Consider the following 27962-nt stretch of genomic DNA (forward strand, 5'->3'; position numbering starts at 1 on the left):
AACACACAAACACACAGGCTGGTGGGAATAACATCCACCATGTTACTGTATACTGTACCGCTGTTTTCATTCCTATTCTTCATCTCTGTCCACAAAGGTGAGTGGCCTGTGTCTATATTAAATCTCCATGTTGCATAGTATCACCACATTCAAACTTTGAGGGTTCAGTGTGTCAGTATGTGTATGTGTGCATACTGTATGTCCATCTGTTGATTCCCTCTGTCTTTGCACATGAGTGATCTTGTGTATGTGTTCCAGTGTATTTGCAGGAGGAAGAATATGACTATAATTATGAGTATGAGCCCCTGAATTGCTCCACTACAGAGACCATAAGAGGTGGAAGTGTCACATACTCACAGGTATGAAAACTCGAAGTTACTATAAATCAATCTGGATAACAGTGCCGGAAGTGTAAATTTAACTGCACAAATAAACCATTGATAAAAAGTCACGGAATGTGTTTTATTTGCATTAAAATGTGACGCTGAATTCATCTTCAAACTGTGGGAAAATGAGAACTTCTATAAGACAAGTGCTAGAAAAGGAGACATTTCAACATTCTTGGTTCATTGTTGAGGTGAACACCAAAAGTAAATCTGGTGATTAAACGTTTGCTACATAGGAAGGATTGGAGGGCAGTGTGCTGACATATCATTGTGGCCCAGGACGGTACCCTTTCCCTGTCAGACACAGGCAGTGTGGCGCTGACGGGGAATGGTCACCCATGAGATCAGCTACTGGCAGACCATCAACACAGGCCTCCTGTAAAGGTAATGTTTTGGTTATTAATGGGAGAGGAAAGACAATTTGAATACATATTCTCTGTCTTTTATGATCCCTTATAGTGTAAAGGAATTGATGGTGACAGGCATGGATGTAAGTCCATGAATACTGGGATGGCATCCAGCGCCTTACCTGTGCCCCCGTCCATGGGGTTAGGGATTGTGTCAGGAAGGGCATCCAATGTAAAATTTTGCCAAATCAGTATGCGGATTTACTAGAACATACTATATCGGTCAAGGGCCGTATTTACAATGACCACCATTGGTGCTGTTGATGGAAACTATAAAAGTCAATATGGCGACCCCTGAGAAACAGGGAACAAGCCAGAAGAAGAAGAACATAGATTAATAGAACTGCATTTCATACTAGTATTCTGCAGGCCTGCCCACAGAATTGGTTGGGCCCCCCAAAAAGGTCTAGTGAATGGGACCCCCCCCCTCCCCAAATCTGCTTACTCATATCAATGCATGCACATGCCCTCTCTCTCCTACTAAACACATGAACTGAGAGAGACTTACTCAGTAATGAGGGCAACACAAAGGCACACACACACGCACGCACACACACACACACACACAGACACACATACATCATAATAGAACTAATTGTCACAGTTAAACACACCAAGGTCAACAAAGATCTGCTACACTTACACCACACATTTCTTTGTAGGAAATTCAATTTAATCTTTGTCTCTTATACAGCCATCTTCCTCATCTTACTGGATGCAAAGTCCTTTATAATTTCTTTAAAGTCCATATGTTTAGCCAGTTTACATTCAATGGCAAGTATTGCCTATTGTCATTATCATTGCTTATATTGCATGGGCTTGCTCCAGGTGCTCCGGTTTCCTCCCACAGTCCAAAGACATGTAGGTCAGGTGAAGCGGTCATACTAATACTGATCTGCTCTCCCCCTGGAACCAGCCTCTACCTCACCTGATGATCTCACCAATCACCTCAACACCACTCAGTCTGACTCCCTCAACACACTGGCCCCTCTCAAAACAAAAACAGTCTCCTTCAACACCTCTGCACCCTGGTTCACACCTGAGCTCCGCACAATGAAACAGACTGCCTGTCAACTGGAATGACTCGTCATGAAAATATCTTTCACTGTACATCAGGAAGCCCACCACCTCCACCTCTCTGCCTACAAAGATGCCCTCACTGCCGCCAAGTCTGCCTATTTTTCCACCATCATTAATGACTCCAACCGTAACCCCCACACCCTCCTCTCCACTGTGAACAACCTCCTCAAGCCCTGTGCTGATGCCCTTTCCAACTCTACTCCGGAACAATGCAACTAATTCCTCCAATTTTTTTTTGCAGACAAAATCCCCACTATCAACAAATCACAGTCTCCTGCATCTGACACGGCAGCCCCTACCCCTCCCCCTGATCGCCGCCTCTCCCAGTTTGTTCCAGTTGCCCCTACCACTATCTCTGAACTCATTAGCTCATCAAAATCCACAACCTGTTCCCTTGCTCCCCTCCCCACCCCCCTACTGAAGAAATGCCTCCCTGCCCTATGCCCCTACCTCACCAACCTTTTCAATTCCTCACTGTCCCATGGAATTGTCCCTTCTGCCTTCAAAACTCCTGCTGTCACCCCAATTCTCAAGAAACCCGGTTTTGATCCATCCTGCCTCAACCACTACCGGCCAATCTCCAACCTCCCCTTCCTCTCAAAAACCCTGGAATGCATTGCTGCCACACAACTCCAAACCTACCTACACTCCAACAACCTACTCGAGCCCCTCCAGTCTGGTTTTTGCCCACTCCTCAGCACTGAAACTGTACTCCTTAAAATACTCAATGACCTCCTCACCTCTGCTGATACTGGAGCCCTTAACATCCTCATCCTCCTCGACCTGAGTGCAGCCTTCGATACTGTGAGCCACAACATCCTGCTCACCAGATTGAAAGATGTTGGTATTGAAGGCACCATACTCAGCTGGCTCCAGTCCTACCTCTCCAACAGGTCTAACTTCATCTCACTTCACAACCACTCCTCTGTTCCATCCACAGTCACACAAGGTGTTCCCCAAGGTTCCGTACTCGGCCCACTCCTTTTCATCATCTACATCCTCCCTCTTGGTCAGATTCTCCGCCATTTCAACCTGGACTTCCGCTGTTATGCTGTTGACACCAGTGTTGTAGTACTCGAGTCCAGGACTCAGACTCGAGTCCGATTTGAGTCCTGATTTTCAGGACTCATGACTCGACTTGGACTTGAGCACTGATGACTCAGACTTGGACTTGGACTCGAGCATTGACTGCATTCAGACTCAGAAGTTGGAGATGAGGACTCGAACTTGTTAATTGATAAAGACAGTTTTTTTGTTTTTGTTAGTTTTGTTTGTAATAGGCCCTAATAATTTGGCATAAGAAGTTGATAGCTATATTAATACCATAACATTGATCCCCACGTTCTAATAGAATGTGGTGATCAATGGCTTTTTTACAGTGCCAGAGTGGAGCACTAGAGCCCATCTCGGAACTCGACTCAGACTCAACCTTGATGACTCGGACTCGGACTCAGACTCAGGTAATGTGGACTTGACTTGGACTCGATTCGGACTCTTCTTTGCGGACGCGGACTCGAACACTGGGGACCCGAGACTCAACTCGGACTCGAAGTTTAGTGACTCGACTACAACACTGGATGACACCCAAATATACCTCAGCACCAAATCCTCTCACAATCCACCCCTCTCTCACATCAACTCCTATCTGTCTGCAATTAAAGTCTGGATGCAGCAAAACCTCCTCAAACTCAGCAGTGACAAAACTGAACTCTTCATTGGCCCCAAGTCCACTCTCAGCCAAATCAACAACCTCACACTCGCCATCGATGGCACTACTGTCTCCCCTTCCTCCCAGGCACACAACCTTGATGTGATCCTTGATCCCACCCTCTTCCTTGAGCCACATATCCACCAAACATTGTGAAAATAAGACCCTCTCTCACACACCTTGCTGCTGAGATACTGATCCATGCCTTCATCTCCTCCCGCCTTGATTACTGCAACTCACTCGTCTATGGCATCAGCGCTAGCTCTATCAAGAGACTCCAATTGGCCCAGAATGCATCCGTCCGACTTTTAACTTTCACCAAATCCTGGCACCACATCACCCCAGTCCTAAAAGACCTCCACTGGCTACCCATCTCCCACCAGATCAATTACAAAATCCTGCTTCTTACTTATAAAGCCCTTCACAAACTGGCTTCCCAAGACCTCACCAACCTCCTCTCCCCCTACCAACCCTCTCGGTCCCTTAGATCCACCTCAGCCTCCCTTCTCTCTACCACCAGGTCCAACCTCCGCAGCTTTGGCGACTGAGCCTTCTCCAGGGGCAGCTCCCAGGATCTGGAAGTCACTCCCCCAAATCATTAGAGACGCAGAATCCCTCCCACTCTTCCAATCCCGTCTCAAGACACTCCTCTTCTCCATTGCCTTCTCGTGCCCCCCCCTCTCATCCACCCCAAATCTGAGGCAGACTAAGGACCGAGAACTCGACCTGCTCCCTCCGTGAACTCCCTCCCAAAGCACATCAGACACTGCTGCGATCTGCCCACATTCAAGTCATTAATCAGGACTCACCTCTTTAGACTTCATCTGCGATTTATGATGTTCGTTTTTCTTTCCCTTTTGTAGCTGTCCAATTTAGAGAGTACTGCTGGCGTTGTGTGTGGCTGCCGCTTCTCTCTCTTGTAGCCCCCTTCCCATCCACCCCTGTATGTCTGTGTTATGTTTGTCTGTTGGCTTGTTTCACCCCGTTTATTGTAAAGCGACTTTGAGTGTTAGAAAGGCGCTGTATAAGTTTATTATTATTATTAAATTATCCCAGGTATGTGTGTGTGTGTGTGTGTGTGTGTGTGTGTGTGTGTGTGTGTGTGTGTGTGTGTGTGTGTGTGTGTGTGTGTGTGTGTGCGTGCGTGCGTGCGTGCGTGCGTGCGTGCGTGCGTGCGTGCGTGTGTGTGTGTCGGCCCTGTGATGGCCTGGCGACCTGTCCAGGGTGTCTCTCCGCCTGCCGCCCAGTGACTGCTGGGATAGGCTCCAGCATCCCCGCAATCCTGACAGCAGGATAAGCGGTTCGGATAATGGATGGATGGATGGATGGATATTGCTGGCCTCCATGGCCCCACCTAACGGCTGGGTCCCAGAAAGCTTTTTCCCCTTGTCTCTCGTTATGGGTGACCCTGGTATTAGGAGCAATTGTGTCTCACCATAGTTAAGTTTTGCTTTATTGATTCGTTTTCGTTTTTTCATTCATACTCTATTTATAGCTATGGGCAATTTAGATTCTCCTGTTCACGTAACATGCATGTCTTTGGGCTGTGGGAAAAAACTCATGCAAATGCGGAGGGAACGTACAGACTCCTTACAGAAGGACCGGGATCAAACTCAATCTCTTTTTAGTCGTGTAATGATTGTGCCAACTACTAAGCCACCATGTTGTATCTATTGAACCACGTAGTAGCTCTGTTTAACTTTTTCCTCCTCTTTTCACTTTTTTGGTACCTGCCTCCATCTTCTTTCTCTGCCTGTCAGAGATTTTGTGTCCGGCCCAGCTCCAGTTAGACCATGGAAACTTCTGGCCCAGGGACCAGTGGTTTCGTCCAGGGACAGTTCAGAGCTTCTCCTGCAAGGAGGGGTTCCCCCTGTATGGGTCAGCTCAAAGAAACTGCACCCTGTCTGGGGATTGGACTGGAAACGTGCCCATCTGTGACAACCATGGTGAGGAAGGAAGAAACAGTTTTTGTTTTCATTTTAATTAGTCGGCAATTGCTGAACATATTACAAATTGTGTTCAGAACATATTTAACATGTGTCTGAGTGTACTGTGGATGTGGAACATTTTGTTTATTAGTTGGGAATGGATGGACTTACACCACGATGAAGGTTAGCTAACGGGTTCATGTACATCAGGTTAGGTACCAATATTATTATCAAAAGGAAGGTGTTTAAGGGCACATAGGCATGTACCTATTTAGTTTTTGGTTATTTAAAGTAAGCATGAGATTACAAGCTTACAGTAGGTAAGCTTACTGTATTTCTTTTTAGCATATGATGCTCATATTTCACTTATTGAAAACTAGAGGGATATACAGGAAATGATTTCTCTTGCAAATATTTGGTGTAAGAAATGGAGATGAACCCTAATTAAGAAGAAAAGAGTGTGTGACATGACAGGACAATAAGCAGTTCATTCACCCATTCATACTGTAGGTGTACTGTCTGTCAATGCTGAACCACAGGCTTGGACTCAAACGCAGACTCAGTCTCAGTTCACAAAAATCAGTCCTTTTAATAAGAATGAGGTCGGTACACAGGTGATCAGATAACAAGGCAACGGTGTCCAAATCGGCAGGCAAAAGGCGAGGTCAAAAAGGCAAAAAACAGGTCAGGAAACTATAGGGCTTAAGAAACTCACACAAGGAAAAAATGCTGGAACGCTGTCACAAGGAACAAGACGAACTGGCACAGAAGGAAGGGAACACTCTGGAGGAGGGGAGACAATGAGACACAGGTGCAACACATTAGGGCAGGGCAGGTAATCGCACAGGAGGGAGACACATGAGGGCAGGAAGTAAAGGACCTGAAACGAAACAAGAGGTGAGTATCAAAATAAAACAGGTAGTACAAGACAAAGAACACTGGGAGAAACGAAAAGATAACTTCACTAACCAGATGGGGCATGACACTGTCTTTCCCTCTACTCGCTACTGAGCAAGGGCGCTGGCAGCAAGTGTCAACACCTTCTTTACATTACCTCTCTGAAGACGCCTAGTGTTGTCCACAAGTTTAATAATGTTGGAAGTTGTGAAACTACAAACAAAAACACAAATCTCAAATTATTGGAATGTACTCATTCATAGTCCTTTACATGAATAAGTTTTTCACTGCTGAGCTAAATAACATGAAAGCTAGCCTAACACTAGCAGTGCATAGTAACAGTTAACTTGGATTATGGTGCATAGTAACGTTAACTTGGATTCCTCCTTATGTTCTAATTAACTAAACAATATGGTGTGGTGACCCACATCTATATATCGAGAGACATTCACCTAAGAGGACGGTGTACCTTTAAGGGAAGAGGCGAGGGGTCAGATAATGCACTTCCGCTTCCGGTTCACAGTCAGTTCAGTGTCGTCAGATGTATGACATGCTAAGTTGGAGCTAGTAAACTACCTCGACTACGTCTACTCTCACGTCTCCTGTCTCGTTGTTTTCTAACTCCACATTGGTGACCCCGACGTGATCGAACTACTAATACAAGTATGTCTGACAACGAAGACGCCGGGAATAATGCTGCCGCGGTACCCGCTCCCGACGCCGGTGCTAACAACATGGCTATTGCTAACGCTAGCATTTACGCCGCTACTGTGAAGCTACCCGACTTTTGGCAGCATAATCCACGGCCGTGGTTTCAACATGTGGAAGCCCAGTTCCAGCTGAGAGGGATAACGCAGGATGCAACGCAGTACTTCCACGTAGTGGCGGCGTTAGACGCATCGGCAACGGCGCGAGCAATGACACTGTTGGAAGCTCCGCCAGCTGCCGGCAAGTACGATGCTATAAAGACATTCCTCCTGAAACTATTTGAACTGTCGGAGCTGGAGAAGGCAGACCGTTTACTGTCCCTGAATGGCCTCGGCGACGGCAAACCGTCTGAGTTAATGGAAAAAATGCTGTCTGTGCTGGGATCGGCTGATCCGGCCTTTCTTTTCACACACATTTTTCTGAGGCAGCTCCCCGCACCTGTACGCACAGCACTGGCCAGTTCTCCTCTCGCCGCCTCCAAGGACTACCGTTCTCTGGCTGCTGAAGCAGACAGGGTTTTCCTGGCCAACCGGCAACAGTTTGTGCATGCCCTGCTACCCCACCAGACCGCCCCACCACCACCTGTGTACGACTATATGGACACCGCGGCTGCGGTGACAGACCGCCGCCAACCTGACGACGGGCTCTGTTATTACCATGCCAGGTTTGGGGCAAAAGCAAAACAGTGTCACAAACCCTGCAGTTACAGGGTTCAGGGAAACGCCAAGGCCGGCGCTCGTTAACGGCTATGGGCGCCGGCCGTGACTGCAAGCTGTTGTTCATCAGAGACTCCTTGTCGGGCCGACGGCTGCTGGTTGACTCTGGCGCTCAACGCAGCATACTACCAGCACAAGCTGTGGACACGATGACCGACAGTCACGGCCCCCAGATGGACGCCGCCAACGGCACGTCCATTTGGACGTACGGTATCAGACATGTGGATGTGTGTTTTGGCGGCCGACGTTTCGGCTGGGACTTTGTGATGGCTGCTGTATCCACCCCGCTCCTAGGTGCGGATTTCCTCTGTGCTTTCAACCTGCTGGTGGATGTTAAAAACTGTCGCATGATTGATGCCGTCTCTTTTGCGTCATACCCCTGCACGCTTGGGGGGGCTGGAGCGCTGTGCCTCGCTAACACACTCGCCACCGGGGATCCATACCAACGCCTGCTCGCCAATTTCCCTGAGCTCACCACACCCACCTTCTCCTCGGCGATGGCCAAGCGTGGCATGGAACACCATATCACCACAGTGGGCCCCTCAGTTTACGCCCGGGCCCGACGCCTTGACTCGGCCAAGCTCGCAATAGCCAGGGAGGAGTTTTCGACTATGGAGCGCCTCGGCATTGTCCGCCGTTCTGACAGCCCGTGGGCTTCCCCTCTTCACATGGTTACTAAGGCCGACGGGGGTTGGCGCCCGTGCGGGGACTACCGTCGCCTAAACAATGCCACGACCCCCGACCGGTACCCCATACCGCACATACAAGATTTCTCTACCCACCTGGCGGGCGCTGCCATCTATTCCAAAATCGACTTAGTGCGGGGGTATCACCAAGTGCCGGTCCACCCACTGGATGTCCCAAAAATGGCTGTCATCACACCCTTTGGGCTCTTTGAGTTCTTACATATGCCTTTCGGCCTTAAAGGGGCGGCGCAGACGTTTCAACGCCTTATGGATTCTGTGCTCCGCGACATGCCATTTTTGTTTGTGTACTTAGACGACATCCTCGTGGCCAGCGCGTCGGCGGAGGAACGCATGACGCACCTCAGACAGCTGTTCGACAGGCTCAGCGAACACGGCCTCATCATCAACCCAGCTAAGTGTCAGTTCGGGGAGTCGTCCATCACCTTCCTCGGGCACCACATCACTCCACAGGGGGCCGTTCCCCTCCCTGCCATGGTTGAGGCTTTCACCATGTTCCCCCGACCCCGCACTGTACAGTCGCTGCAGGAATTCCTGGGCATGGTGAACTTTTATAACCGTTTCCTGCCCCGTGCCGCCCACATCATGCGTCCCCTGTATGAGGCCCTGCGGGGTAAGAAGTCTAAGGACGAGCTGGACTGGTCTTCGGGGATGGACGAGGCTTTTGTGGCCGCCAAGACCGCGCTGGCCAACGCTGCGCTGCTAGCTCACCCGTCGCCTGCCGCCCCCATAGCCCTTACAACGGATGCCTCCGACTACGCCATGGGGGCCGTGTGTGAGCAGTGGGTGGGGGGGGGGGCTGGCAGCCATTGGCGTTCTTCAGTAAACAACTCCGTGAGAGCGAGCGCAAATACAGCACCTTTGATAGGGAACTACTGGGTCTCTTCCTCGCAACCAGACACTTTAGGTTCCTATTGGAGGGCCGACAGTTCACCGCTTTCGTGGACCACAAACCGCTGACGTTCTGTATGGCCAAAACCTCAGAGCCGTGGTCTGGGCGTCAGCAGCGCCATCTCGCGGCGGTTTCCGAGTTTACCACGGACATACAACACGTGTCGGGCAAGGATAACTTCGTCGCCGACTGCCTTTCACGGGCGGTTGTTAACGCCGTTCACTTGGGACTCGACTACGCCTCTATGGCAGCGGACCAAGCCAAGGACGCGACCGTTCAAGACTACCGGTCGACCCCTACGGCGCTACGGCTGGAGGACGTGACGTTCGACGCGGCCAACACCACCGTCCTCTGTGACATCTCCACCGGTCAACCGCGCCCCCTGGTGCCTACTTCCTGGCGGCGCCGAGTTTTCGACACCGTCCACGGCCTTTCCCACCCGGGAGTGAAGGCCTCGAGCTGGTGAGCGTCAAGTTCGTTTGGCCTGGGCTCCGTAAGGATGTTAGAGCCTGGGCTGGCTCGTGTGTGGCGTGCCAACGCGCCAAGGTGCACCGCCATACCAAGGCCCCTTTGGCGCCGTTTGTGGTTCCAGAGAGGCGGTTTGACCACGTCAATGTTGACCTGGTGGGTCCCCTGCCCCCCTCCCGTGGTTATACGTTCCTCCTCATTATTGTGGACAGGGCCACCAGAGGCTATTCCCTTGTCCTCCACGACGGCAGCAGAGGTAGCACGGGCGTTCATCGGCTGCTGGGTGGCCCGTTTCGGCACGCCTGGTGACATCACGAGCGACCGGGGCTCCCAGTTTACCTCGGAGCTCTGGACGGCGGTCGCTGAGCACCTGGGGGTGAAGATCCACCGCACTACGGCGTACAACCCGCAGAGCAACGGACTTTGTGAGCGGTTCCATCGGGACATGAAAGCCGCTCTGCGGGCAAGCCTCACTGGCTGTGACTGGATGGACCGGCTCCCGTGGGTCATGCTCGGCCTGCGTTCGGCCCCGAAGGAAGACCTCCAGACCTCCTCCGCTGAGCTGGTGTATGGCCAGCCCCTGCGGGTTCCGGGGGAGTTTCTTCCGGATGCTACGGCTCCCTGGTCGGCCGCCTCTCACCTCAGTGCGTCCCGGAGCGCTGCCGGTGCCTTCGCTCCCGTTCCGATGTCTCAACATTGCCTCCCCCGGTCCTACGTCCCCAAGGATCTACCATCGGCGAGGTACGTCTTCATTAGGCACGACAGCCATCAGTCCCCGCTGCAGCCCCCATACGACGGGCCCTTCCGCGTCCTGGAGGCGGGGGATAAGAACTTTGTGGTGGACATGGGGGGCAGGCCGGAGCGGGTCGCTATAGACCGTCTCAAGCCCGCTCACTTGGACATTGGGGAGCCAATGCAATTGGCCCTACCCCCGCGGTGGGGGCGCCCTCCTAGGTCGGCCCCGGCACCTGCCTCTGTTCCTGCTTCGGCCTGGGTTTCGGCCCCATCTGTTTCCCCTCCTGTGAAGCGCAGCCGTTATGGCCGCAGGGTCCGCCCCCCGACTCGTCACCTGTTTTCCCCGTGACTTTGCACTATGTCATTGACTGTTCTGTTGTAGGGTCTATTTTTATGTTCATGACTTGCACTTTTGCTGTTTTGCATTGTTTTGTGTAGGTGAATTCTGGGGGGGCCTGTGTGGTGACCCACATCTATATATCGAGAGACATTCACCTAAGAGGACGGTGTACCTTTAAGGGAAGAGGCGAGGGGTCAGATAATGCACTTCCGCTTCCAGTTCACAGTCAGTTCAGTGTCGTTGTCAGATGTATGACATGCTAAGTTGGAGCTAGTAAACTACCTCGACTACGTCTACTCTCACGTCTCCTGTCTCGTTGTTTTCTAACTCCACAATGGTGACTAAATGGCATAAACTTAATGAATATCTGAATGTAAGTAAAGATAAGTATCAAACTAAGAATATATAGACAGACGATGCCACGAAAGACAAAAGATTAAAGCAGATGTAAATTGATCGCGGGGAAGTACGTCAACATGGACTTCCGGAAGATGGCGAACCGGGCAAGCTGGCATTTCTAAGCTCTCGCTCAATTGCCCCTAAATTTACATGAGAACTTCAAGTTTTGCCAGTCAAACGAGATAAAAACCGTAAAGTGAACATCTGAGCAAATAATTGGACTACCTCAAACTACAAAGTTGAACCTGAAAGTTCTTCGATCTACCATGCCGCGTGAGAAGACAGAAACTAACGCTAAGCTAAGTGTGGCCTCAGGCCAAGCAAGCACGATCGATCACGACTTGATCATGATGGAAGTTTCAACCAACAACGGTATGAAGAGAAAACTTACCCTGTTACTTCAGCGGAAGTTCTCCCGCAACCTGTAAAGATGAGAACCTCACAAGAGCCGAATGCAGTTCCAAATGCGATTCTCGTCGAAGCTGTAGAAAAGGTAACCTTAAAGTTGGACAACTTCGGTGATCAGTTGAGAGAAAACTGTCATGGTGGCTTATCTCACCAGACTCTAGTGGAGATGAATGCCGCTGACATTAAAGACTGCAAACTCAAGATACAATCAGTGGAAAAGGCAATGCCCCGTCTCATCAAGGAAAACGAGGAGCTGAAGGAAAGAGTGGCTGAGTTGGAGCAATACAAGAGGCGCTGGAACCTCAAAATATGTGGTTTGAAAAAAAAAAGACGACCAGCACATCCGAGAGACGTTGTCATGGACATCCTGTCCGAAATAGCGCCGCAATAGTCTACATCAATGGAAACAGTGGTCGACACTGTGCACCGCCTCGGGAGGAGAGAGGATACCGCCAGGTCATCATACAGTTCGCCATACGACATCACCAGGATGCCTTCTGGAAGCTGTCCAAAAACTACCGAGATCTGCAAGGACTTAGGGATTCACTTCAAGGAAGATTTCTGTAAAGCCGACAGGTTAGATAGGATAAACGGAAAAATGCGTCAGTTATTTCGCGCACTCATACATTTAGAGGCCTACCTCAGAGGTTCGATGTTAATGAGCACATAATAATAAGATAAAACAAGCACATCTGAGATGTTCTCTTTTGAAACCCTAACAATTTTCTCAAGGTTTTTATAATGTTTTAAGAAAGAAAGAAATTTTGTAACACTTCAATGAGATCTGTTTGGAGGTCGAGCGAATTTACCTTTACCTGATCTCATACGAAGGTTAGCACTTTAAAAGTCAGCAGGTAGAATGAGGCGAAACTATAAGAATATATGTTCACTTTAATTAGATTTCACAATTTGAGGACAAGAATGTTTGTTTTGTAGTAAGAGTTTATTGTATTCAGTAGTTCCAGACAGGGGCATTACAACAGTCTTTAGTTCCAAAAAACTAACATCCGTGAATTCTTTTAATTTAGATTTTTACTCCCTTTTTGTGTATATCTTCTATGTTCGCTTATGTTTCACTTAATATTAAGGGTCTAAGAGATGGTATAAAAAGAAAATCGACCTTCCTCTTTTTTTAAATGAAAAAGCAGTGTTTTCTTCTTCAAGAAACTCATTTAAATGACATGGATGAAAAATTCTGGTCAAACCAGTGGGGAGACAAAATACATTTTAGTCATGGTACAAATCGGTCAGCGGGAGTTGCTATTCTTTTAAACAATTTCCCTGGGAAAATTTTGGCTACTAAAAGGAATACTTTTGGTCATTTGATAATTTGTGTTTTTGAAATAAATACTAACTTTATGATCTTATGTAATATATATGGGTATAACAACCTTAACCAAAACAAATCTATCATTACTGAAATTACCAAATTTGTAAAGGCTCTATGTCAAAGGTAACGTGTCTACTTATCCATGCACGTTACACTAGGGGGTAGTGTAACGTGCATGGATAAGTAGACACGTCGGTCCCTTTAGTGGAGCGGTTAGCGACGTCTCCCGCGGTGCGGTAGATACGGCTTCGCGTCCCGGCTGCGACAGTTCCTGTGGTCGCCCCCCGAATTCGCTACAATATATTCCGCTCCTCATTTGTTGAGCACATTTATCAACATCATTGACGGTTTCCGAAAAAAAAACTCTCTCTCTCTCTCTCTCTCTATATATATATATATATATATATATAATTACAAGGGCAAATTAAAATCATCTTTTACCTTCAATGGTCACAATTTTATAGACGCATAGCACAAATACAACTCTCTTTTTTTGACGTTTTTAGGACCCAAATCGGTTGATAACCACGTCATGTACAGTACAAGGTGTAAGTTTTTTAGGTTTTTTTTTTTCACTCCTCCGATACATGTGGAGCCGCCAGCCGCTTCTTTTCACCTGACAGCGAGGAGTTTCGCCAGGGGGCGTAGCGCGTGGGAAGATCACGTTATTCCCCCTAGTTCCTTCTCCCCTCGAACAGGCGCTCCGACCGACAAGAGGGGGTGCTAGTGCAGCGAGCATGACACAGATCCACCTCCGGCTTCCTACGCCCGACCAAGCCGGAGGTGACACAGGGATTCGACGGGGATTCGAACCAGCGATCCCTGTGTTGATAGGCAACGGAATAGACCGCCACGCCGCCCGGACGGTGTTTGTTTTTTTTTTTACACTACTTTATTCTCTCTGTTCAAACCCAGCGGATGACTGCACAGACCCGGGGATTCCTCCTGGCGCCCTGCGGTCCGGGCGAAACTTCAGGACCGGAGAGAAGGTGGACTACCAGTGTCAGTCTGGTCTGACTCTGCTTGGCTCTGCTGAGCGGTTCTGCTTGGACGTTAGCAAGTGGAGCGGTTCAGAGCCGCGATGTCAGGGTATGGACTCTCACAGATTTGCAGATAAGTAGAGCACATCGTCCATCTGACAAAACAGTGTGTAATCGATCCCCTTGTTCTTGAACACAGCCCCATACATCTTCGACTCCCCCACCAATGTGGCGGCGGCAATGGCAGGGTCACTGTCCGGGCTCATGGATGTGATGTCGCCGCAGTACAAAAAGCAAGGTGGGTGTGACTTGCGACTGACGTCACTGAGCATCTTGACGTTTTGACAGTATAGTAACGTAAAAGTACTACTGTTATCTATATTGCATTTCTGATGAAATTGAATTAATAAAAATATTTTTTTTTAAAAGTTAAAAAAAAAGAAAAGAAGAAAGTGTAGTTGCGCAAAAGTTTTCCCAACTTTTTTAATGCCATGATCCACCTGTGGAGATCCATTTTGGCCCGGGACCTTCCAAAATATTGAGCAATTAAAAAAATAAGCAAGACTATTAACAAACCTGTCTGAATTTCATCAACGCAGTATTCCACTTGTCACTCTTCAGTCTTGGCCTACTAATGATCAAATGAAACAGACGAGGCATGTCAACGCTTAACATTATTTTAGGGCTAATTTGGATTACACTGAAAGTGGATATCAGTGATTTAATTTAGAACACTTTTTATAATATTTGGTCATCCCCATAACCATCAAGTAAGTAGATACACTGAGAAACAAATTCAGTCTCTGTGGACGTTCTAGTTGCTGGCAAACGGAGACAGAAAAGTGTCCCTGTACCCGTTCCTTATTAGCCAACCAGGAGACGCCTTTACAAGCCGACGTCTCAGTTGGTCCCTACTCGCTGTCAATCAGTTTGCCAGTTCAGGAGGCTCTTAGGCAAAAGTCAGGGGGCGGATTCTTTTGCAGGCTGTTTTCAGAATTAGATAGCTCTTGTTAACATCCGCCCAGGATTACCCCCACTTTAAATCATTGCATTATTCACATTGACTGTGTGAATAATACTTGACTGTATGAAATCACTGTTTACTTTAGTGCTGTATTGAAAAAAAAAAGAAAAAGGGACACATTTGTTTTCCATTTTTTATGATAAAATATAAAATAAATGTATCCTTTTTTCTACTGCCAAACAAAATGTGTTTATTGTGGACATCCCGCAACCCACCTGGTCCCCTGCTGTGATCCACTTGTGGGACCCGACCCTTTGTTTGAAAACCACTGCATTAGCGCATGCTCTCGTAATGGAATCACCCAAGAGATACATGAGTACTTTGCAGGCTACGGTCATGTGTGTTCATGTGTGGTAGGAAGGTTCTGGGGAGCATGTCTGCAATGATTTCTTTCTTCTCCTTCAAGTGTCTTTTGGGCGAACCGTGCGCATTACTCAAGGCAGTCGTATGAACATCTTTATCTTATTGGACACATCAGGAAGTATCTCCCTGGAGGACTTTGAGAAGTCCAGAGAAGCCACTATTGCCCTTATTGGGAAGGTGTGTGGAATCTGATATCATATCAATACAACACAGGCACCCATAGACTTACATTATGAAACTAATGAAACTAACGAGAGGATTCTGTCAAAATGTGTCCAACTTTGACAAAGAACATGCTGAAAACACGAACAAATGCTTGCCTGACTTCATCTATTTAATCTGAGTTGATCTTTCAGATATTGGAAAAAGCATTCTTTTATTTACTCCCTGTCTAGCTGGACAGCTACGAGGTGCAGATTCAGTTCCACGTGACTTCATTCGCCAGCCAGGCAAAAGACATTGTGAACATCACCGATACCTTCATGAGCAGCAAAGCTGAGAAGGTCATAAGTCAGCTAAAGAAATTTGACCACAAAAGTAGGATACCACAACATCAGCTTGTCAGTTTTTTGAAATTCATATTTTTTGCCTTTGTTGTGACTTCCCATATTGCAAGTTTGGTTCTGGCAAAAACAACTGTAATGTTTGTATCTACGTGTGCATTGATCCATCTCTCTCATTTGCTTTTTCATGTGTTTACCTGAAGGCCATGGGAGCAAGACGGGCACTAACCTCTACGCAGCGCTATACCGTGTCGCTGAAATGATAGCCTTGTTAAAACAAAACCGCAAAGAGAGCCACTTTGAGGAGACACAGAACATTATCATCGTAGAAACAGATGGTAACAAGAAAAGCGCTTTCAGATTACATGGAATGTCTTTTAGACACATAGGTAGAGCAAACCAGCTACTATGACAGTGTTTCCCACACATGGACGAGCGGCCCAAGTATATTTGGAGACCCACTATAACAATTTTCTTGAAAGAAATCTATACAAAATCACTATTTATTAAAATGAATCGACTGTTGTTGTTGTTTTGCATCACAGTACCCACCCTTACCTTCTACCCCCAAGTGCGCACTACCACCACAAGAGCAGTCTCTTATCAGACGGGCTCAGAAAATAGTATCTGATCCAACTCACATTCTCCAATCTGTTCCTTCCGGTAGAAGATTCACAGTTCTCCAGGGTAGGCGAGCGCACCATAAACATTCATTCCGGCCTATGCCCATTAGGACTCTCAATGCTAATTGTTAATGTTGGTTGTTGGCCATATAATAGTTGTGCAACACCTCGCCATTGCCAGTAGCTATGTATGAATGGCATGTTGGTGTGTCCACTGTTACATGAGAAATGTATTTGTTAGGGACAGGACTCATGTGTACAAAAGTATGAATGGGTCATTGTGTCTGTGTACACAACTGTTGCAGTGTCAACGTCCAAGACAAATTTCCCCATACGGACAATTAAAATATATCCTATGTCCTGTGTACATTTCAAACCTAGGGGAAACATCGTAACAATTAAAATGGCTGCTACAGGTCCATGCAGGTGCACAGTGCAAAATTACACAATGCAAAAAAATAAAAAAATAGCCAGGCTTAACAATTGCTTTGAGTTCTTGAAATACAATTCCTCCGATAAAAAGGGTCAAGAGAGCGACCCTTTCTTGTCAAAGTGTAATCAACCATTCCTCTTTTCTTTTTTTTTTATCCCGGCAGGTTATTCAAACACAGGCACCAATCCCCTAAATGCCCTGTTTAAAATCCGGGCCCTACTGGGCTACAACCCCAGAGCCAAGGAACACACAAATGAGACCCTGCTGGGTAAGATGTTTTAGGCAAACCAGTGGGTTGCTGACTGTTGATTAGGCACCATTGTAGGTAAGATGTGTTACATACCTCCACAGAAAATGTGAGCATGTGTACATACATATACAGGCTTATCTGCTTGTGTGTCTTCAGACATCTATGTATTTGGTGTTGGGGAAAAAGTCAACACAGTTGAGTTGAATGGCATTTCCTCAAACAAGAGCGGCGAGAAGCATCTCTTCATCCTGAGGGACTACAATACCCTGGGGGAGGTCTTCAACAGCATGATCAGTAAATACGTCTTCAACTCAGATGTCTTATCAACACTGAAATATGGAAAAGTACATATTCAACACATTAACAAATTCAACCGGCAATCAAACCTGGGAGCAACTAAAGCAATTTTATGAATGGAAAGGATCGACTGAAGACAAACTGGGGGCCTGTGTGGCTTTTAAAAATGACTGACTGACTAGCTACAAACCAAAGTTTACCTCTGATAGCGGATGGCACAAGTTCAGTGTGTGTGACATGGAGCTATACAATATTCAAACATCAGATCCTGATAATTACACAGTTTAACAATATGAAATAGCAGGTAATATCAACCGCTTTTCAATCCATTCTCTTACCTGATGTTGTTGTTAATGTTAAATAATACAGGTGATGAGAGTTTGGTAAGGTGCGGGGTGGCCCAGGAATACGTTTCTAGTGACCACGAGCCAACCAAACCAGTGTACACCAGACCCTGGCATGTCACTCTAACAATGGTGAAAACTCAATATGCTCTCCCACTGAATTCTTCTGAATGTATTTTTTCAATCATTTTCATATATTACTGTCATTTGTCTAATTTTTTTTTGCTATTTCTTAACCCTTTTCCTCTCTGTAGTCTGAGGGATCAACTGTGAGGACGTGCTTAGGATCCATCGTGAGCCAGAACTGGGTACTGACCGCTGCTCACTGTTTTGCCAGAGCAAGCAACGAGAAAGTGAGGCAACCGGTGGAGGTCCAACACGGTCAGTACAGGGAAATAGTTTTGAAATTTTGCGCAAGCATTGAAGCAAGAAAAATATAGAGCGTGAGGGAGAGCAGGAAAAGGGAACAGAAATGAAACACCTTAAAGAAAGAAAAGAATTGAAGAAGGCAAGACATTTCTGTTTCTGTTCGATACCTTGCTAATTTCACACACTTGATGCTGATGTAATGCAGATGTCTTCTCTGATCCCTAGGGGAGGGGACAGTGTTTGCCAAGCGTGTGATCATGCACCCCGAATACGACACCAGCAGGCTCAAACACAGAAACGTGTCTGAGTTTTATGACTATGACATAGCTTTGGTGGAGGTGGACAAAAGTATACCTCTCTCCTGGAAAGCTAGGTAAGATAGCCCAAAGAAATATCTTATACACAAATCAACCGTTGTGCACAACCAGTATCGAAGACAGGACAATCATTGGCAATTGGGGATAAAACTGAGAGCTACATCCAAGGCTGCTGGTCTTCCAGGGACAAGCATAAAAAGAATAATTTGTTAATTTTGTTTCCAGAGTGTATCTCCGAGTTGAAAATAGGACACTGTTCTTCACTTTACAATTGGACGATGTCGAGGTTAAGATGAAAAAACATCAATGGAAGTCCATGGAATGTTGTGCGAGTTTTAGTATGCCATTGCAAAAATGTGTGTATGTTGTATTACAGACCTATCTGTCTGCCTTGCACTGAACCAGCCAGCCGGGCCATGAGAATTTTCAACTCCACCTGTGAAGAGCACAGTAAGACCCAACCTTTCAGTTTGCTTACAAAAGCTAGTGGCCCAGTGATGACATTTAACTCTTTGTATGCATGTATGTGTGTGTAGGAAAGGAACTCCTACCACACAGGCAGACTCCTGCTTTCTTCATCCATAAGACAGACTCCAAACGCAAGGAAACACGTGTTCAAACAGAGAGTAATGTGAGCAGTGGCTGATGTTTATGCTTTCGGGTTCTTTATTCTTATGGGCGTTTGGAAGTTTCTGTAATTCAGGAATTTTGTGGGAGACAATTTTCCTGTAATTTCTGTGAATGAGGGGCAATTCATGTTTGGTTAATTATCATGGACTCTCCAGAGGGTGCAGTGTGTGGAGAAGGCTAAACAAACTCTAACAAAGCCCACTGATGTGACTGTGGATGAATACATCCCCGATCGCTTCCTTTGTACTGGAGGCTCCGAAGGATACCAGGACTCCATCACTTGTAAAGGTCTGTAGTCAACATACAGTTAGGTCCATAAGTATTTGGACAGTGACACAATATTTGTAATTTTGCCCCTGTATACCACCACAGTAGATTTGAAATGAAATAACCAATATGTGATTGAAGTGTGGACTTTCAGCTTTAATTTAAGGAGTTGGACAAAAATATTGCATTAACCGTTCAGGAATTACAGCCAGTTTTATACATGGTCACCCCATTTTCAGAGGATCAAAAGTAATTGGACACTTGACGAACAGGTGGTTTCATGGGCAAGTAAGACATTTTCCATCATTATTCCATGACAAATTAAGCATATAAAAGGTCTGGAGTTCATTCCAAGTACACTGCTCAAAAAAATAAAGGGAACACCTAAAAAACACAATATAGACCTCGATGAATGAAATATTCCAGCTGAAAATCTTTATTTATTAGACAGAGGAATGTGTTTAGAGCAAAATAACCTAAGAATGATCAATGGAAATCAAAATCATTAGCCCATTAAGGTCTGGATTCAGAATCATACTCAAAATCAAAGTGGAAAATGAGAACATAGGCTGATCCAACTTCTGTGGAAATTCTTCAAGACGATTCAAAATGAGGCTCAATAGTGTGTGTGGCCTCCACGTGCCTGTATGCACTCCCTACAACATCTGGGCATGCTCCTGATGAGACGACGGATGGTCTCCTGAGGGATCTCCTCCCAGACCTGGATCAGGGCATCGGTAAACTCCTGGACAGTCTGTGGTGCGACATCGCGTTGGTGGATGGTACGAGACATGATGTCCCAGAGGTGCTCGATTGGATTCAGGTCAGGGGAACGTGCAGGCCAGTCCATAGCATCAATGCCCTCAACATAGAGGAACTGCTGACACACTCTGGCCACATGAGGACGAGCATTGTCATGCATGAGCAGGAACCCAGGGCCCACTGCACCAGCATATGGTCTGACAATGGGTCTGAGGATCTCATCCCGGTACCTAATGGCAGTCATGGTACCTCTGGCTAGCACGTAGAGGTCTGTGCGGCCCTCCAAGGATATGCCTCCCCAGACCATCACTGACCCACCGCCAAACCGGTCATGCTGGAGGATGTTGCAGGCAGCAGAACGTTCTCCACAGCGTCTCCAGACTCTCTCACGTCTGTCACATGTGTTCAGTGTGAACCTGCTCTCATCTGTGAAGAGCACAGGGCGCCAATGGCGAATCTGCCAACCAAGATGTTCTCTGGCAAAGGTCAATCGGGCTGCACGGTGTTGGGCTGTGAGCACAGGCCCCAATTGTGGATGTCGGGCCCTCATACCATCCTCATGCATTCTGTTTCTCACTGTTTGAGCAGAAACCTGCACATTAGTGGCCTGTTGAAGGTCGTTTTGTAGGGCTCCGGCAGTGCTCCTCCAGTTCCTCCTTGCACAAAGGACCAGATAGCGGTCCTGCTGCGGGGTTGTTGTCCTCCTGCGGCCCCCTCCACGTCTCCTGGTGTACTGGCCTGTCTCCTGGTACCTCCCCCATGCTCTGGACACTGTGCTGGGAGACACATCAAATCTTCTTGCCACAGCACGCATTGATGTGCCATCCTGGATGAGCTGCACTACCTGAGCAACTTCTGTAGGTTGCAGATACCGCCTCATGCCACCTCTAGTGGTGAGGGCACTAGCAAAATGAAAAACTAACCAAAGATCGGCCAGAAAAGATGAGGACAGGCAAATGGTCTGTGGCCACCACCTGCAAATCCATTCCTTTTATAGGGGTTGTCTTGCAAATTGTCTAATTTCCACCAGGTGGAAATTAGACAATTTACCAACAGGTGAAATTGATTCACAAATCAGTGTTGCTTCCTAACTGGACAGGTTAATATCTCAAAAGTGTGATTGACTTGGAGCTACATTGCATTGCTTATGTGTTCCCTTTATTTTTTTGAGCAGTGTATTTATATTTGCGTTTGGTAGCTGTTCATGGGAACTCTTAACATGAAGTCCATAGAGGTGTCAATACAAGTGACGGAGGCCATCATTAGGCTGAAAAAGCAAAGCAAGTCTATCAGATGGATAATAAACACTTCAGGAGTGGCCAAATCAACATTTCTGTACATTCTTAAAAAGAAAGAATGCACTGGCAAGCTCAGCAACACCAAAAGGCTTGGAAGACCACGGAACACATCTACAGTGGATGATCGCAGTCGCAGAATTCTTTCCCTAGTGAAGACAAACACATTCACAACATCTAGTGAAGTCAAAAACACTCTTGAGAGGTAGGGGTATCATTGTCCAAGTGTACAATCAAGAGACGCCTGTATGAAAATAAATACAGAGGGTTTACGACAGGGTGAAAACCACTGGTGTCACTTAAGAACAGGAAGGCCAGATTAGACTGTGTTTAAAAACATCTAAAAACCTGCCCAGTTCTGGAACAGGGTTCTTTGGACAGATGAAGCAATGATTAACTTGTACCAGAAGGATGGCAAGAGCAAAAGTGTGGAGAACAAAAGGAACAGCTCATGATTCTCAGCATACCATATCATCTGTCAAACATGGTGGAGGTAGTGTTATGAAATGGGCATGTATGGTTGCCAGGGGAACTTGGTCATTGGTGTTTATTGATGATGTGACTACTGACAGAAGTAGCAGGATGGATTGTGATGTTTATAAAGGATATACCATTTGCTCAGATTTAGCCAAATGTCACAAAACTGAGAGGACGGCACTTCACACTGCAGATGGATAATGACACAAAACAAGCAGAGAAAGCAACCTAAGAGTCTCTCAAGGCAGAAAAGTGGAATATTCATCAGTGACCAAGTCGGTTGCCTGACCTCAACCCAATTGAGCATACTTTTCACTTGCTGAAGATCTAACTAACGGCCAAAAGACCCACAAACAACCAGCAGCTGAAGGCAGCTGCCGTTAAGTCTTGGCAGAGCATTCCAAAGGAGGAAACTCAGAATTTGAAGATGTCGATGGGTTCCAGACTTCAGGCAGTCATTGACTGCAAAGGATTTTCCTCCAAACATTAAATATAATTGTTATAATCATAGTTATGTTTGTTTGTCCAATTACTTTTGAGCCTCTGAAAATGAGGTGACCCTGTATATCCATGGCTGTAATTCCTGAACAGTTAATGCCATATTTTTATCCAACCCCTTAAATTAAAGCTGAAAGTCTACTCTTCAATCACATCTCAAATACCTCATGTCAAATCCACTGTGGTGGTGTACAGGGGCAAAATTACAAATATTGTGTAACTGTCCAAATACTTACGGACCTAACTGTACTCTCTCCATGACACACACACACACACACACACACACACACACACACACTCTCTCTCTCTCTCTCCCTCTGACAGTCCACGACAAATATCAAAGATATTGGTATTGACATCCAGTCAACAATTACGTATGGTATATAAAGACCAGCTTAATAGAGGGACTGGTTAATTTCCTTTTCCCCCACAGGTGACTCTGGTGGTTCCCTGTTCCTTCAACACAGAATGCGCTACTTTCAGGTTGGTGTTATCATGATTCATCTAAATGTTTTTATCTCACAGTGCTGCCATGCTGTAACAAAGTTTCGCCTGCTCTGCATCTGTATCATCCCCAGGTGGGGGTAGTGAGCTGGGGCACCAAAGAGGTCTGTGAGACATCAGACCCAGCTATGATAGGATACCAAAGTGACAGGCCACCTCCCGATGCTCGGGACTTCCACATCAGCCTATTCACTGTAGTACCATGGTTAAGGCAGCACCTGGGTCAGGAGATTAAGTTCTTGCCTGTGGACAACTAAGAGGACTGCAGTCAAGAAATTTAGTCAAATTCCCACCTCTTATATTTGTTGTGATGGCTATCTCTTAGACCACAGCATAGACATATTTCTAAATGGTAGAAATAATCACAGCCAGCCAGGTGTATTCAAAATGTTCTCTAAGGCTTTATTGTAGACAAGAACCATTGTTTTCTGACAGACAATGCTATAGAGTGCAGTCTATTCACTTTAAGAATGCACTTTGTTAACAAATTAAAAGTTATACCCACCAGCTTTCCTTATTTCCTTTCGCATTAACCTCCCTTCTAAGCACAACTTCAAGTTTGTCCAGCATGTGATCGTCACACAAACACCTCTGACTATTCAAATTTAAATAGAACTGTTAATTTATGCCAAAAAAGGTTTTGGGGTTTTGTTTTTGTTTTTTGGTACAATATTACTTTGGTGAGCAAAGCAGAGGTTTAGTGTGGTGAGTCAAGTCAAAATCCCATAAGCTATCTGCACTAAAGTTAGGGCAAACAAGTAAATCTGTGATTTTTGTTTACTGAATCTATGTGATTTTTGTTTACTGGATGGATTTCATGACAAAGATACCTCATTGGCTGGTATTTTGGCATCTAAACTGCACCAGAAGGATGTGTAAGATATCCAGTCATCCCTCAGAAAACTGTCTAAACAAGATTTCAGATTGGCTGTCTTTGAAGTTAGGGACAAAGTGGATGTGTAGTATCTCAGAGAAGCCCTCAGAGAGACTGGGTGCCACAAAATGTTTCCTGTCAACACAAACTTTGCAGTTAGTATGACCAATATTAATCTCATACAAGACATTCAAATGATATTCCCATTCAGCAATTTGAATGTTTGGAAACTGGAGCAAATTCACCTGCAGCACAAACACTGGACATGTTAGATGCTAGTATTCATAAAATAAGCTGCCTATTGTGCTGGCACTGCTGGGGCTCTGTGTATAAGTACTTAAAGAGGGTTTGGTTGTAGTTACAAATGCACAGAAATCTCATTTTCTTATTTATTTTCTAAGCTGTATAGAGTGGGAGAAAGGGAGTGGGAAGATGACTTACTTGTAGCTGTGGAAAACCATGTCATTGACCTTGGGATGTTTGGTTTCTGAAGGGACCATCTCACGGAACTGTAGAGCACAAAAGTACATTTAGGGACTTTTAAACACAAACATAAAATGAAAGGAGTACTATTCGAAAGCTGGTGCAGAGCTAATAAATACCAAAGAGACGAAAGGTAAAATGGACAAGAGAAAGGCTGTGGAAAGGGGACAGAAACAGAGGAGAGGTTGGTCTTACTCTGTTGTTGTGCTTGGCCTGCTCCAGAGAGGCTGAGAAGTTGAAACAGCGACAGGACACTCCTGCTGCCTTGGCCAGATCGACATATCTGGAAAAGACACACAAAGCATTGATGTACAAATACACATGCTCAAAAACACAGGTATAGAGAGGCAGGAGTGTCTAAACATATGCATAAAGATGCAATTCAGCACAACCACGCACACATACAAACCAGAAGTGATTGCAATAAGCCTATAAGGTAAGCATGGCTTTCCCTAAAAATTTGATTAAAAAAATGAATGCACCAATGAAATGTTTATCAATGTGTCTGTATGACTTTTCACTCATGGTGCAATTCAATATTTTAGCGAATAAAAAGTTAAATATCCGCACTATCGCTGTTACACAATCTGTTTTTAGGTGGACAGCATAGTCTACATGAATTTTTCTGTGGAAGCACAGCCCCTAGAACCCTATTGATGGCAAGCTTCAATTGGATCCTATGGCAGATTCAAGAAAACTGGAGCAAAGATCAACGTTTATTGGACATCAGGAATTTGAAATGTCATTTTGGGTCCTGCCCGGACACCGGACTTCAATGGGAGTCAAAGTATGAGTGCTCTTGCATGGGAAAAAATATCTCAGCGTTTATTGGACAGAAGGCTTTCATAAATGTATTGTTGCCCCATGCAGGAGCTCCGCCTCTCTGTGCGATGATTCGTAGCTCTCTCAAACTGAAGGAATTAGAATTCGGACAATATCAGATGGAGTTTTCTTTATCGTGAGGAATTATTAGACTAAATTCATAATATCAGAAAATGTTAACATTAGACAGATGTATAAATTATTTTACTCATTTGAATGTAGTTTTCCAAGACAGGAAAGAAACCAAACTAAATCTATTATAATCAAAATGAAGAACTTTGTAGTCTAGACTAGTCTGGCAGGGAGATGAGTGTTAGGCAGGTTTTTTCCCCCCCAGTTGACAAGACCACCTCTGTAATCTGTAACGAAATATCTAAAATATCTTAACTGTGTCCCCAGCTGGTTAAACAGGTCAACATCTTCCATTCCATTCCAACATTTTTTGTTGGCACATTCTCAGAGAAACTTTCACAGTGGTCTCAAGATAACTTGAGATTTTCCAAAGTCTCCTTTCACCATCATTATTTAATCAAAAGTCTAAATAGGTTCTACACAGTCTGACTTTCTGCAAAAAAGGGGAAAAATTGAATACTCTAATTGCTTCTCTGTGTAAGAAAGCTCAAGACACTACTGATATAAACAATGGCAGCATGTAACCACAGACACCAATGGCAGCATGAGAATTCACTATCATGTGCACGCACATATATACACACACACGCGCACACACGCAACAAACCCATAGTGATACAGTTCTGGCTTACCGTTTGCGAGACTCCAGATCTGGGTTGGTGTTGTCTACAGCAACGCTGCGGCCTTCCTGTAGAGCGCGTTCACATGCCGACACACATTTCTGCCAGGAACCTAGCATGTCCTGAGGTAATAAAATATGAACAATTTGGTTCTGAGTATTAGTTATTTTCCTGATATCTGGAATCATAGACTTAAAACCCCAATCTATAGAAACGCAGACAAATTTGACCCTAATAATTACCGAGGCATCTGTGTGAACAGTAATCTGGGGAAGGTTTTCTGTAGTATTATGAATGCCAGACTTCAGAGCTTCCTCACCAAACACAATGTCTTGAGCAAAAGCCAAATTGGATTTATACCAAAACACTGCACATCCGATCATATTTACACCCTACATACCTTAACTGATAAACACATAAACTAAAACAAAACCAAAATTTAACATTGTTTTACTGACTTCCAAAAAGCTTCTGATTTTATTTGGCATGCAGGACTTCTACAAAGTTATTGAGAGTGGTGTACAGGGTAAAACATATGGTATTATTAAATCAACGTATTCTGGCAATATGTGCAGTGTAAAAATTGGCAAAAAAAAGAAGAGAATTCTTTATCCAAGGGCGAGGCATTCGTCAGGGCTGTAACCTCAGCCCTGCACTCTTCAATATCTACATTAATGAACTGGATGGATACTATACAAGAAAAGTCCTCTTTCCCCAGTGTAAGTCACCACCATTAGGCGGTGAAATGACTCTTTGTAGATGATCTGGTTCTGTTGTCCGCCACAGCAGATGGCCTACAGCAGAGCCTGGATCTGCTACAACATTACTTTCAGACCTTGGTCCTGACAGTAAACCCCAAAAAGACCACAATAATGACATTCCAAAAAAAGATCCAAATCTCAGGAGGTTCTACCAAAGTTTAGCACTCAGCTCTCAGGACATGTTTTGTACAAATTTGTAGAAAACATGTAGAGTACTGCAGGCACTAGACCTATCTAGCATTAAAACTAAGTTCAACTGGACATTTTAATAAAGCAATTCAAGAGATGAGAGGGAAACCACACCGGCTTTCTATGCCATAAAAAAGTATAGAGGCAGAAATATCAGTTCAGATTTGGTTAAACTTAACTGAGTGTGTTATTGAACCAATTGCACTCTATGGCAGTGAGGTGTGGGGTCCACTTACAAAATGGGGCTTTACTCAATGGGATAAACAACCCATTGAGGCCCTGCACGCAGAGTTCTGTAAGATTCTTCTACATGTCCAGAGTAAAGCTAAAAACAATGCATGCAGGGCAGAATTAGGCCAATACCCACTAATACTAAAAATACAAAAATAGAGCAATTAACTTTTGGACTCACCTAAAACTAAGTGACCCCCTCTCATCTATCGGAACAGTTAACATGGAAACCTATTCGGCCGTGTTAATGTGCAAAATCTGTGTGCTATTCAGAGGCTCTGATTCATTCCCATAATAATGGAAATGGCCATGTTAGGTGCAGGAAAATAACTTTGTAGTTTCTGGTGACCATTCCTCTGCTGTCGCCAATCCATTATCTGCATACCGGCTAAGGTCTGTCACTGGTCTGCTTAATGTCAATAGTCTCAAACGGCCCATGTCAAACCTTTTTGTAATACACGTGTGAATAAGTTAATTGTTGTAAATCACATTTCGGTGGCCTTACGCATACGAAATAGGTAGCGATTGTACAGAAAACGGCTTGTAACAGGTGTCTGAAATTCAGATTTGACCAGAAATGTTAAGTGCTTTGAGTGGCTGTTGCAGCTAGAAAAGCGCTATATAAAATGCAACTTGATTGATTGATTGATATCATTACCATGCAATGCCAAGAGCTGAGGAGTAATAGGTACCCCCTTACCAAACTGGTGCTAAGGCTAAAACCACAAACCTACTCCATTAACACACCTCAGGAACAGAACACATCACCAATCAGACAAAATTACAAAACAGTTATAACAAAACTACA

The 27962-nt window shown here is 45.5% G+C and overlaps 2 protein-coding genes across 4 annotated transcripts in view; one reads left to right on the forward strand and one right to left on the reverse strand.

Moving 5' to 3' along the window:
• Positions 1–23312, forward strand: si:ch1073-280e3.1 (complement C2). The gene is made up of 19 exons (XM_056283096.1): positions 1–97; positions 259–359; positions 623–770; positions 5342–5527; positions 14022–14195; positions 14286–14384; positions 15517–15650; positions 15869–16010; positions 16180–16314; positions 17196–17300; positions 17439–17576; positions 17949–18055; positions 18178–18304; positions 18518–18665; positions 18986–19059; positions 19146–19240; positions 19395–19527; positions 22972–23021; positions 23117–23312. Exons 1-19 carry the CDS (start codon positions 40–42, stop codon positions 23297–23299), a joined length of 2337 nt encoding a protein of 778 aa, XP_056139071.1. The 5' UTR covers positions 1–39; the 3' UTR covers positions 23300–23312.
• Positions 23300–27962, reverse strand: part of pnkp (polynucleotide kinase 3'-phosphatase) — a 12996-nt gene continuing 8333 nt past the window's right edge. For all 3 annotated transcript variants that reach the window (XM_056283099.1, XM_056283097.1, XM_056283098.1), the window contains 4 exons: positions 25986–26095; positions 24595–24682; positions 24358–24425; positions 23300–24051 (listed from right to left, as the gene is read on the reverse strand). In XM_056283099.1, coding sequence (XP_056139074.1) covers positions 23931–24051; positions 24358–24425; positions 24595–24682; positions 25986–26095 — 387 coding nt within the window. In that variant the 3' untranslated portion in view covers positions 23300–23930. The remainder of the gene's footprint in view (positions 24052–24357; positions 24426–24594; positions 24683–25985; positions 26096–27962) is intronic.

This window comes from Lampris incognitus, chromosome 7 (assembly GCF_029633865.1).
Source record: "Lampris incognitus isolate fLamInc1 chromosome 7, fLamInc1.hap2, whole genome shotgun sequence".
In the NCBI taxonomy this organism is placed as follows: domain Eukaryota; kingdom Metazoa; phylum Chordata; class Actinopteri; order Lampriformes; family Lampridae; genus Lampris; species Lampris incognitus.

Coding starts and splice junctions, on each gene's coding strand:
- si:ch1073-280e3.1 (XM_056283096.1), top strand. CDS start 40: ATGTTACTGTATACTGTACCGCTGTTTTCATTCCTATTCTTCATCTCT. Junction 18,056..18,177: donor GGCATGTCACTCTAACAATG/GTGAAAACTCAA, acceptor TCCTCTCTGTAG/TCTGAGGGATCAACTGTGAG. Junction 19,528..22,971: donor GGACTCCATCACTTGTAAAG/GTCTGTAGTCAA, acceptor TTTCCCCCACAG/GTGACTCTGGTGGTTCCCTG.